Source organism: Vidua macroura, chromosome 14, assembly GCF_024509145.1.
Source record: "Vidua macroura isolate BioBank_ID:100142 chromosome 14, ASM2450914v1, whole genome shotgun sequence".
Classification (NCBI taxonomy): Eukaryota; Metazoa; Chordata; class Aves; order Passeriformes; family Viduidae; genus Vidua; species Vidua macroura.
In genome coordinates this window covers 10,063,306-10,075,020 of record NC_071584.1, presented here as the reverse complement: position 1 = coordinate 10,075,020, position 11,715 = coordinate 10,063,306, and the positions used below count along the sequence as shown (strand labels likewise).

The window sequence follows — 11,715 nt, the reverse complement described above, 5'->3', positions numbered from 1 at the left end:
GGGGATGGCTACAGCAGTGGAAGAAGACAATGGGCAGCACAGGGTTAAACCCATCTGGGCTGCTGCATTGTGGCAGGACACGGCTGCATGGCCAGAAAACATCACTCTGGAGATAGATATGTCATGTGCGTGATCACATGCACAAAAGCCACGTCATTGAAGAAGATGGAAACTACGAACGAGTGGACAGATCTGTCAAAATTAAAGTAGGGCAGGTGGTCCTGGACTAGGAGCATAAGCATGAGCTACTTATAGCTCAGTGGGCCCATGAAACATTTAGGGAGAGACTGAACATACAAATGGGCTCATGACTGAGGAGGGGACCTGACCATGGAGGCCATCACACTGGTCACTGATGGATGTGAAACGTGCTGCAATCAAGCAAGTTAAATCCCCCTGCCAGAGAGGGTTATGGCTGGGTTTTGATACGGCAGGTCCTGGCAATGGACTGTTCTGGACACAGCCACAAAGATGCCAATGTGAGCACTGCATACTCACCACCGTGGGAGCAACTACCAGGAATGAACTGGGCTGAAAAAGAGTGAGTTTCACAAGGAATCGAGTGACTGCAATGATGACACAAACCAAGCTGGTGTTGGTGCCCAAGGACTGAGCATGCTGCTTCTCCTGCCCTGAGCACCCATCTTGAAAGATGGGCTCAAACTATAGCCTGTTCTTATGAACATTTGGAGGAGTAGAGGAAAGCCACAGAATGGGAGTGTCTGTTAAAGGACAGGGGAGAGTAGTTCATGAGAGTGTATAAACCTTTGTGCTGGGTACAAAGATGGTTTAAGTATGCAGCATAAGCTGGTAAGAAGATATTTCAGTAGTCCTTGTTCCCCGTCACGGTCCATAAGGAATATGCTGGAGCACTTAAGAAACGCCCTCTATATCGTACAAATATTATGAAAAGACAAAAGTTTTATGTACTAGTGAAATACACACTACTGTGAATGCAAGTGTTTCCTGCTTTATTGCTTTTATATGTGTACTGCAATAGCAGACGGTGGGTGTTGTGGCAGTCTACCCACATATTTATGGAGTATTTCACTTTAGGGATAATGTAAGCAATACAGTTTTAATCAGCACCCTAAAATATGAGTTGACTGTCAGAAGCTGCTAGATTTTTTTTTGTTTAACACTCATATTCAACTGCCTACTTTTTACTTTCCTTACTTTTTGTATTTTTACTTCAAAGTAAAAATAACCATTGCTGTGTTCTATCTTCTGTTTGTATGAGTGTTCACACTTATATTAGTGTACTATAAATGCAGAAGTTAAAAAAATACTCCTCTGTGGAATGGCCTGGGAAGAGTGTTTGTTCTGACTAAGTAGTAGTGATGCTGCTTCTTTTTGGTCACAATACTGGGTCTGGCCGGGATGGATTTCCCTCACGGCAGCCCTCACAGGGCTGTGCTGGATATCAGTAGCTGGAAAGGTTTTGAGAACCCACCAGTGGTTTGGCCACATGTGAGTAGTGCTCCACGGCATCCAGGCTGTGGCTCAGTCTCTTCTCCCAAGCCACAAGTGACAGGACAAGAGCAATTAGCCTCCAGTTGTGCCAGGGGAGGTTTAGATTGGATATTATGAAAAATTTCTTCGCCACAAGGGATGTCAAGCCCAGGAACAGGAGAGTGATGGAGTCACCGGCCCTGGAGGGATTTAAAAGACATGTAAATGTGGCACCGCTTGGTGACAGGTTTTAGTGGTGGGCTTGGCAGTGCCGGGTTAAGGGTTTGACTCGATGAGCTCAGAGGTCTTTTCCAACCTAAATGCTTCTACAGTCCCTTGAAACAGGCTCAGCATGGGAGGTTGGGCTTTTTTTTTTTTTTTTTTTTTTCCCAGACGTTGCTTCTGAAAGTCTGCAAGAGAAAAGAAAACTCACCACCACAAAAACGAGTGTAAGCGCGTCCAGCAGAAGGTGTCCCTGCCCATGGCAGGTAGGTGGAACTAGACTGTCCTTGAGGCCCCTTCCAACCCAAGCCGTTGTGATCTGTGGTGAAAATCTCATCTCGATCACTCCCCTCGCCCACCCCGCGGCAGCGCTGCCCCCGCTCCTCCGCCGGTGCTTCTCCCACAGCTAACTCGCCGTGACGACTCGGCAGGTTTTATTTTTCATTCACACCCACCCACGAAACAAAGAGCCGGCGGGCAATTCCCTGAAAGGAGGCTGCAGCCAGCTGAGGAGTGGCCTCGTCTCCCAGGCAGATAGCGACAGAACGAGATCGTAGTCTCATGGGGAGACTTAGGTTGGACCAGGGGAGGTTTAGGTTGGACATTAGGAGGGATTTCTTCACAGAAAAGGTGATCAGACATTGGAATGGGCTGCCCACGGAGGTGGTGGAGTCACCGACCCAGAGGTGTTTAAGAAAAGACTCAGTGCCGTGGTGTGGTTGACATGGTGGTGTTCGGTCACAGCCTGGGATCAATGATCGCAGAGGTCTTTTCCATCCAAGTTGATTCTGTGATTCTGCGGTGCTGGGGGCGGCGAGTCACGGAGCGCCTCGGCGCTGCGGGGGTGGGTCCCCACCGCCCGCGGACACCTGAGGCCCGGCGTGGGGGGCGGCCTTGGCTCCTGGCCCGCTCCCGGTTCCAGCCCCGCTCCCGGCCCCGCTCCGGTGGGGCCGCGGCCCCGCTCGGCAGCGGCGGGGCGGGAGCGGGGCGGGCGCGCGGTCACCTGACGCCGCGGCCGCCGCCATTTTGTCTGTGAGCGTAATGTGAAAGGGAAAGCCGGGGCGCACCCGCGGGCGGAGGCGGCAGCGCCGAGCGGTGCTGGGAGCCGAGCGATCCCCGCCGCCGCTCCGCGGAGCAGCGGCAAGAGCCCCCGCGGCGGCGGCCGAGAGGAGCCGCTGAGGCGGAGCCCGGCGAGCGCTCCCGCCGGAGGGAGCCGCCGGCGCCCTTCCTCCGGGAGGCTGCGCTCGCCCCCGGCCGCGGGGGAGCCGCCGTCCCGGCCTTGCGGGGGGACCGCGGCGGAGCCGCCGCCAGGGCCGCGGCGATGATGTCGGGGCAGTCGATCACCGACCGCATCACGGCGGCGCAGCACAGCGTGACCGGCTCGGCCGTCGCCAAGGCTGTGTGCAAGGCGACGACCCACGAGGTGATGGGCCCCAAGAAGAAGCACCTGGACTGTGAGTAGGACCTGGCGGCGGGGCCGGGTGGGCCCGGAGTTGGAGCTCCGAGCAGCCCGGCAGCCGGGCCCTCCGGCCACGGGCGGGGGACAGGGGGGAGGTGGCCGCTTGCACCTGGAGGGGGCTGTCGTGTAAATCTGGGTGGACCTGACTGGTGTGATCTCCAGAACTTATTTTCCACGTGGAGGGAGCGAGGTTTGTAACACCTGGTCGCGCCCGGGGAGCAAAAATATTCCAACCTCATGAGCTGTTCCCGTTGAGAGCTGCTTAGCTCTTGTGCTCTGGATACAGTGGTGCTTATTAATCCAGCACCTGGGGAAAAGGTTTGTTTTCTTTTCAAGGCAGAATTTAATTCTTTTTAAGCACTGTTTAGTCCTTCCGTGCATCCCGTGGACTACAGCCGTTTAAACATTTCGAACATTTCCCGAAATATCATAGTTTTTTATGGCTCGCGAAACGAGGTAAAAGATTAAAAGCGAGGTAAAGGGAAGGGCGTAGGTTGATCAGTGCGTTTCTTCTGGATGAGAGTATGTTACCGCTAATACGTTTAAACTTAGTATGTTAAAACGTCTTTCTCTATACCAAAAGATGCAGAGGGTTACCCCTGAAATCCACAGAAGTATTAGTGGTGTTGCTTCGCTCCAGGCTTTAGTAACAGAGTAGCAATTTGAGTTCCTGTCTGACTGCTCAAAAGTGCACAAATCTTGTACGTTCTGTTGCTCTCCAGCTTGTAAAAGCAAAATAAGTGTGTGTGTTTCCATTAAAGAGAGGAAAAAAGGCTTGAAGCCTTTTGCTGGTTTCTTCAAAGACGGGCTGATAGCTTTGCAGAATTCATACAAATTGATGGTACTAAAGGTGCTGCTGGTTCAGGCTCTCGGCAGAAGCGTTCTGGGTTATATTGTTTGAGGATAGTTGGGATGTGTGACCCTGTGACACTGGTCTGCTCGTACTGACTTGTGTGAGAGTTTTCGGTGTGGATCAAACAGTTAAAACCAGCCAAATATATATTTCATTTGTTACTGATCTGAATGGGTGGCATCCAGCTACAGTAGTGATCGTTGCAGCCATTGTGTTGAAATGAAAAGCCTTAAAACTGGGTAACTGACAATTTTTTTTCTAAAGATACCTTTTTAAAGTTACCTTATTTCTTCTGGTTTTGTGTTCTGCCTGTGGTACAAGTTCAGTGAGGTAACCTTTGAGTCCAGAAATGGCAACATAACAGGAAGCCAGAAAGTGGTGACAGTTTGCTCAATAGTTTGAAAGCTTCTGAATCTGAAAAAAGGTAGTGTGTTGATTGAAAATTTTATTGAAATAATATCATCTGCTATAAATCACCCTTACAAAATAAGAAAATGGGAACATGGAATAATCCTTGAGAATACCATAAACTGAGATTGCTTTTTGACTAATAAGTTCCTTTTGATCCCAGGCTGTTTAGAGCTGTCAGTCACTCTCCTGACAGTCCTCTTCTGTGCCAGATGAGTTCTGTATTCTGGTGTAATTCATTTGCTCAGACTTTGGCCTAAGACAGACAAAAATCTTAGTGTCACTTGGTATCTGAAATAGAGGAATGCTTTGGTGGGGTAGGGAAAAAAAAAATATGTGAAATATGGTACCTTAAATATGTCTGTAAGGGGTTAAAAAAATCCCAATGAACATGATCCTGTCTTCATTGAGCATACCCAGGCACTGCTTTTCAAATATCTGCAACCCTTAGAGTACGCTTCTTATTTTTTACTTGTGCACAGGACTTGTATTAAATGTGAGCAGGTAGATACGAAATACTGTACTCTCTGGGGGAAAAAAAATCATACAGTGTATTTTTCCAAGGTACAGTGCAAGTATTTCCCAATTTAAGTAAATTATGAAGGAAAATATAGCTTGGTTTAATGTAAAACTCTGGTAGTTGTACTCTGGTCATTACGTGTGTGTGTGTGTGTCATTCAAAATGCTACACCATCTGGTATTATTTGTAATTGCTGCTCAGGAAAAAGCTTTACCAGGAACAGTTTTTTGAAAGTTGCTGTAGCTGTTTCAGGGATTGTGGAGGAGTATCAGTTTGTGCCCTCTGTTCAGATTAATTCTTAAAATCCCTTTATTGCCAAGTTTCCTCAGCAAGAAAATCTGTGGTATTACAATATAGGTTTTTACAGAAAGGTCTTACATATGCAGTGTCTGTGAGTATTTAAGAGTCTTGTGGTTTGTCTGACTGCTAACTGCTGAGTAGTATAGTCATATTTCACCTTAGGAGTGAAAAAACACCCACAAAAAACCTAAGCAATGTCAGTGGGCATACTTGGGGATTTACCTTTTAAAGTAGGTCATGGTGTCCTAAATAAGTAAACAGATCTATTTCTGTAGTATTTTGTAATATTTTTGGATAATATAAAATGTTCTATAGAGGCTGGTAGTGGAGCACCTGAAGGTCTTGTCTCTTCTTTCCTAGTGAGAGTTCTGTCACTTCTCAGCCTGCAGAGTCTGGGTTCCAGCAGAGTGGGGCTGTTACACTTCTGGAGGCAAACCTCCTCTTGTCTAACTACTGAAGAGTCACAAGAAAAAAGAATAAATTAAAGCTCTAGCCAAGCTGGTAATTGGCTGAGTAGACTTGTGTGTAGACCAAAACTTGGAAAAAACAAACCCCTAAATTAATTGCAGCTTAAACTTTTAAATTAACACGTAATGAAAAAACAGCTTCTGTTTAACTTGCATACAGCCCTCTGAAGAAGCACAGGGGAGGGGACAGTAGTTAATGTTGCTAATCAAAACTTAAAACTCCCATAATATATACAAGCTTTGGAAACCTTCTAAGAAGTGGTAATTCTGGTACTGCCCATTCTTTATTTTGGCAACCAGAGCTTTTGACTGTCAAGTGAATGCTGATGCAGTGTGGCTTTTGCAGAGATGTACAAGTTGTGGTACAGGACAAAGGCATTTTCTTGAACCCTTTACACAGACCAGGGGCTGTCATTCCTTTGAAGTTCTTTAGCAATTTGTGAAGTTTTTCAGTACAATAATTGAGGAAATTTAACTTGAACAAAAAAAAATAGTTAATATTGTTGGGATCTATAAATGGGGGTTGTATATAGCTTTTCTTAAAAACATTATGGGCTGTCTGTCCTGTGTCCTTGTTTAGTGGGGGAGTGGGACAGAATAGCTGAATTGCTTTGCTTGTGGTAAAGTAACTCATAATTCAGATGTAGCTGGTATTATATAACTAAAATTTAAGGATTGCTCTCAAATGTGCACTATGAGCAAACATGGGCATTACAATGTTTGTAACAGTTGAGTGCTATCTTTTAAGTCTTCCAGCAAAAATTGTTGCTTTCCTTGGCTGCACTGAGAAAGTTGGCTGAAGTGCCTCTGATGTTTTATATTTTTGTAATGTGCCATATATGATGCAACTTTCCAGAAGAAAATGTATTTTTTTAAGACTGCTAGGACTGAGAAAAATGGTCTTAATTTTTATGTCTGTCTTAGAGCAATTTCAGTCCTGTGACAAAATGGAAGAAATACAGGAATATTAAACTATTATGGTTGCCTTTATCTTATGTATTTACAGCTCTCTTGAGAGAGATTCTTGACTCAAGAAAATTATGACCATTCATATTACTTAAAAGTTGAAAAGTATGTCAGTTTTTGTCAGTGCCTGGCTGGGAATTTTCCAAAAACCTGATATATGTATATTTTATTTTGTATTTCATATCTGGATTTATGCACGCTGTTCTCCGAAGAGCTGTATAGCTTCATAGATGATGTCGCAGTATTTCAGATGAGTTGTAGAAAAGAAATACTCAGTACTCTTCTAGGCAGTAAGATTTCCACTGGCTGCTTGAAAGCCCCTATGGTACTCTTCTGGCTTAAAGCAGTTAGATTTTTTTTTTTTTTTTTTTTTTTTTTTTTTTTTTTTTTTTTCCCTGTGTGATGTTAACATGTTTCTAAATTCCATTCTGGAAATAGCACTGCAGTTTCACTTGTAGTTGAAATGATTCCTCTGGGTAATTGGCAAAATGCTTTGAGTGGTGAAGTGTTTATATAAGTACTGCGATAAGAAAATGAGCATCACTCACCCTGTGCATTTCATTCCAGTTTTTGCTGCCAACATCCATGTTACTGTTGCCCAGCTGTCAGTCTCTCAGGTGCATGTGCTCCTCTGTACTTCCAGCTGTATGGGGATAACAGCCTTTTCCTTCTGTGCCACCAGCTGTAATAGGTCCCTACAGTTGTGTCTATACAGATACTCCTGTTGCAGGCTTAGAAGAATCATTTTAGAGAAATGGCACTTGCATTTCTTTTTATGTATCTCAATTGTAGGATTAAAATGTAATGCCAGCTTTATTTTTATTGCTAGTTGTAAAATAATATTTTTTTTAATTACCCCAAGTAGCCTTATTGAAGCCTTGAAGTAGCTTTATTTTTAAACTTGGTCTTCTGCAACATGCTCTTAAGAAGGTCCAGTTTTGGCCTATAAAATGCACTGACATTTTTTGCTTAGTTTAGTATTTCAGAGACATTTTGTTTGTCTAAGCACGTGTTCTCCAATATTGGTAACTGTGATCTACATGCTTGGGTGTTGAAGGAAGTTTTGGAATCAAAGACCACACTGTGCTGAGAACCCCCTGTAAAAATGGTCTTCAGGGCAGCCAGTGAGTGTTGTCCTCAGCATGTCTTGAGCGCAGGGGGGTGGCAGCTCACTCAGACACAGCTTGAATTAGACTCCTAGTGGCCCTGCCTATGTGAACTGTTTCATTTTGGTTGCCTTTTGAAATGGACGGACACGTATCTTACACAGAAGTGCCCACACTTGAGAATGAAACAATAACAAAAGAGCTGCTCAGGCTCTGTCAGCTCCACTCTGTTGCTGATACTTGACAGAAGAGATCTGCATGGCTTCTTGTGGAAGTAAACCTTTATTCTGGCATAAGGCAAAACTTGTTTTATGGATGTGGGGCTTAAGGAGAGCTCACCAGTTAGAGCACTGCACACAGGTGCCAACAGCAGGATTCCTGTCACATTGTGCTCCAGCAGTACTACTGTAAGAACACTCAATAGCAGTCGCAGATATTAGAATGTGAAAAGGATTTCCAAGTGTTAGCACCATCTTGGGGTCTGCTGGAACATCTGCTGGGAGATCTTATCTTGAGGGAAAGTGACAGGACAGGAATCTCCCTGGGGAGCACCGGCAAAATACAAATGAAAATACCTTGGCTAGCTTGACTGGAGAGCAGCAAGATTTTGGTTTTTAACCTAGATCTTCCTTCCTAGTTTCATCTGTTATTTAATAAGCACATTTAATATTGAAAAGTCTTCAGTGAAAAATTTGACTTGCTTACTGGTTATGTGAAGCAAAAGGACTTTGTGCTGAATTAATATTTTCGATAAGCTGTGTGGTCTTTGACCTCAGCAGATCAATGGAATTTCTTTAACTGTTACCTAGTTTTATAGGTATTGCTCTTGAAAAAGTTTGATATTTTTGTTCATTGGGGTTTTGTTGGTTGGTTGGATTTTATAAACTGAGAGTAGGACTTGTAATAGTCCTGTAACATTTCTGTGCAGGGTACAGACACAACAGCTGCTGCTCTTAGCTACTGCTCAGTATTTTCCATGTATTTCTATGATACTTGATTATAAACTGATTGGATTTAGGAAGACTTAGTTGCCTGAGTGTGTGTTGAGAGAACTACTTAGAAATGTCACAACAAAATCCCCATTCAATTGATGAGGCTGTTGAATTATAATTTAATATTTTTCTATGTATAAATTCTGGGATTGGGACATGCTTCATTGTATGGGGCAATAATTGCCTATAGACTCTTTGGACATCTAGGTTAAAGTACTTCTTAATTTGACAGAGCATCTGATGATACAATCATGAGTAGGGAGCAGTAGCTAACAAATTACTTGGGTTTTGAGAAAGTTCACATTTGTAAATATTGAACTATTTGAAACTCAGCAATAAGGTTTTGACGTATAGCTTGCTTAAAACTTCTTTCTGGTGCTCTTCTTTTTGTGCAGTTATTTCAGCATTTTTGTGTGTTGCTAATAAGAGTGAAAGTTTTTATCCCAGCTTCCATATCTTGTACGTACTTGGAAACCTCTGACATGTTAATGAAATCAGTAACTTGTTATAACTTGCATTTTATAGCTTTTAACCTTGATGAGATAATAAAATTCTTTACTCTGTTAAAATTGCTCTGGTTATTAAACTATTTTAAACAGCAATAAAAGACTCTTTCTTAATAAACCAATCTTTAGTTAAGGTCCATCTATAATATAGTCTGTGCACTAGAAAGATACACATTTTAAGTGCAGTATTTCTGTGAAATATTTTGTGCTAAATTATCAGTGTGTGAGCTCTGAGCTGACATTTGAAGTGCTTATGATGACACAGACTTTGCTCTCTGTGCTGCTGCTAAGGCAGAGCAGTTGGCCGTTCCAGTGGTGCCAGCACCTCGGAGCTCAGCTGCTGCCTGGCTGCCCAGGCACCCGCCCTCCTTCAGGTCCTCACCCAGACAAGCTGCACAAGCAGCAATGGGCTCTGCTGCCAGTGGGCTGCTCACAGGCTCAGCTGAAATTAGAGGCCACAAAGGAAGCTTTTCAAACCAAATGTTTGTTTTACTGGCCTTGCCCAGTCCTTAGGCTGTACTTTGATCACACCTGAACCAAATTTAGCACAGGGAGAGAATAAATGTCTGATGTGCATGTCTTGAGGGGTTTAGAGTAGTCCTGGGTTCAATTCTATGCTCTTTTCTCAGCAAGTACCTTCTTTAGCCTTCTCAGACAAGTACTCTTCCCATGTGTCTGCTGCAGCCTGTCCTGGATTTGTACTAAATCTCAGCAAAAGTCTTGAACCTCTGTCTCTGACCTCCCAGGTTAATGTTCTACTTACTGAGTTTATTGTCAGGCTAGGACACAAAGAGCTTTTTTATACCAAAGCCTGAGACCTACCATGATCCATCATAAAGTACTCAGTAGGCTTGTGATCAGGTGTTTTTAAGCTAAGTGGAAGGGTGGATAGATGCAAATTCTTGCTCTTCATTCTTACACAAAAGAGGTGTATTTTACAGATTCGTAGCATCCCATTTGCCATCATGTGGGAGTACTCAGGCCTAGGTGGGAGTGGCAGGGTTTTGCTGCCTGTTGATCTCATGAGGTTGGGATGTCTCAGCTTTTCCTTGCTTCTCAGATTGTCATTTTTTTGGTTAGATGGAGTGGCCTTGGGCATTGAGCACCCAGAAGGTCACACATCCAGCAAGCTCACACGGGCTTTCAGAGACTAACTTGGGCTCCATTTTAATGGAACAGGTATTGATGAGTTATTGGGATTCCATAAAATTACTGAAATGCCTTTGAAGTTCATACTTGGAGTGTTTCAGTAAAATGTAGTGGATCTGAGCAAGGAGAGTAAAGAAATTCAATTATTTCTTAAACAAATAACTGAAGTTAATGCTTCCAGTATGAATTCTCAGTGTAAAAACCACAAAATAACATGTTGATCCTCTGAGCATGTAATTCATTGTAATGCTTTATTTTTTTTTTCCTTTAATTTAGATCTAATACAGTGCACAAATGAAATGAATGTGAATATTCCACAGTTGGCAGATACACTCTTTGAGAGAACTGCAAACAGTAGCTGGGTTGTAGTGTTCAAAGCTCTAATTACAACACACCACCTCATGATGTATGGAAATGAGGTAAGACACGATTCGTTCTCCTAAAACCTACTAGACAGCTTTTTAAAACTTGTCTCAATCTGTAAAGCATTAGATAGGTACTTCAGTTTTTCAGAGATCTTTGTTTTTCCTTTGTTGATAGCTCTAAAGTATTTTTCCAGAGGAAAAAAAAATATTCCTTCATTATTTCAATACCAAAATATATCAGTGTTTGCAATTTACCTGCAGGTATCTGGGTTGGTCTGTGAGGGAATAATGAGTGACCTTTCTAGAATAAAGGCTTGAAAGACTTCTGATGAGCTTTACTTCATTAGGGTAGTGCTTATCAGTAAGAGCACAGCAGAAGGGTCTTGTTAGCACTCCATAAATGTGCAGCCAACCTAATAACAGATAAGAAAGAATACTTGGTAAAGGGGAGAGGAATATGGTGACTAGAATACTTGATCTTGCAAGACATCGTCTGATGGGCTGAGTCTTCATTTGTTGTTGCTGTTAACATTCCTCTGAAACACTGTTCTACACTGTTCTACTTCATTTCATTCACTTAAATTATTTCATCACAATTTATTAAAAACTTCCTAGTCAATAACATGGAGTTAGAAATGTAGCCTCTCTTGCACAAGCCTTAAGTTAAAAGCCAAACTTTGGTCAGGTGACAGTCCTGAGCCTATGTGTGGTCATTGACCTAAGAAATGATGGTTCAACTGGTAACACTGAAGTGACAATTCTTCCAAGTGCTTTCCAGCCATTAAACTGCTGTGAAAGCTTGGTGTTCCTCCTCTTTGCAAAGCTCTGTGAACTTGATTGAAGTGACCTGTAAAACATAGTGTGCTCTTCACACTACAGCAGCTGAGCTACATCAGACTTTAGCAGCCTGGATTATGCAAGTAGTATTTTTGTTTTGTTTTTTCCTGCTT

General features: G+C 43.3%; 1 protein-coding gene across 12 annotated transcripts in view; it reads left to right on the top strand.

Moving 5' to 3' along the window:
- Positions 1-2,729: 2,729 nt before the first annotated feature.
- The window catches only part of VBP1 (VHL binding protein 1), a 39,585-nt gene continuing 30,599 nt past the window's right edge, over positions 2,730-11,715 (top strand). For 6 of the 12 annotated variants that reach the window (XM_053990605.1, XM_053990604.1, XM_053990600.1 and 3 more), the window contains exons 1-2: positions 2,730-3,128; positions 10,677-10,819. In XM_053990605.1, coding sequence (XP_053846580.1) covers positions 2,996-3,128; positions 10,677-10,819 — 276 coding nt within the window. In that variant the 5' untranslated portion in view covers positions 2,730-2,995. The remainder of the gene's footprint in view (positions 3,129-10,676; positions 10,820-11,715) is intronic. The other 6 variants (XM_053990609.1, XM_053990608.1, XM_053990603.1 and 3 more) reach the window with 3 other exon arrangements.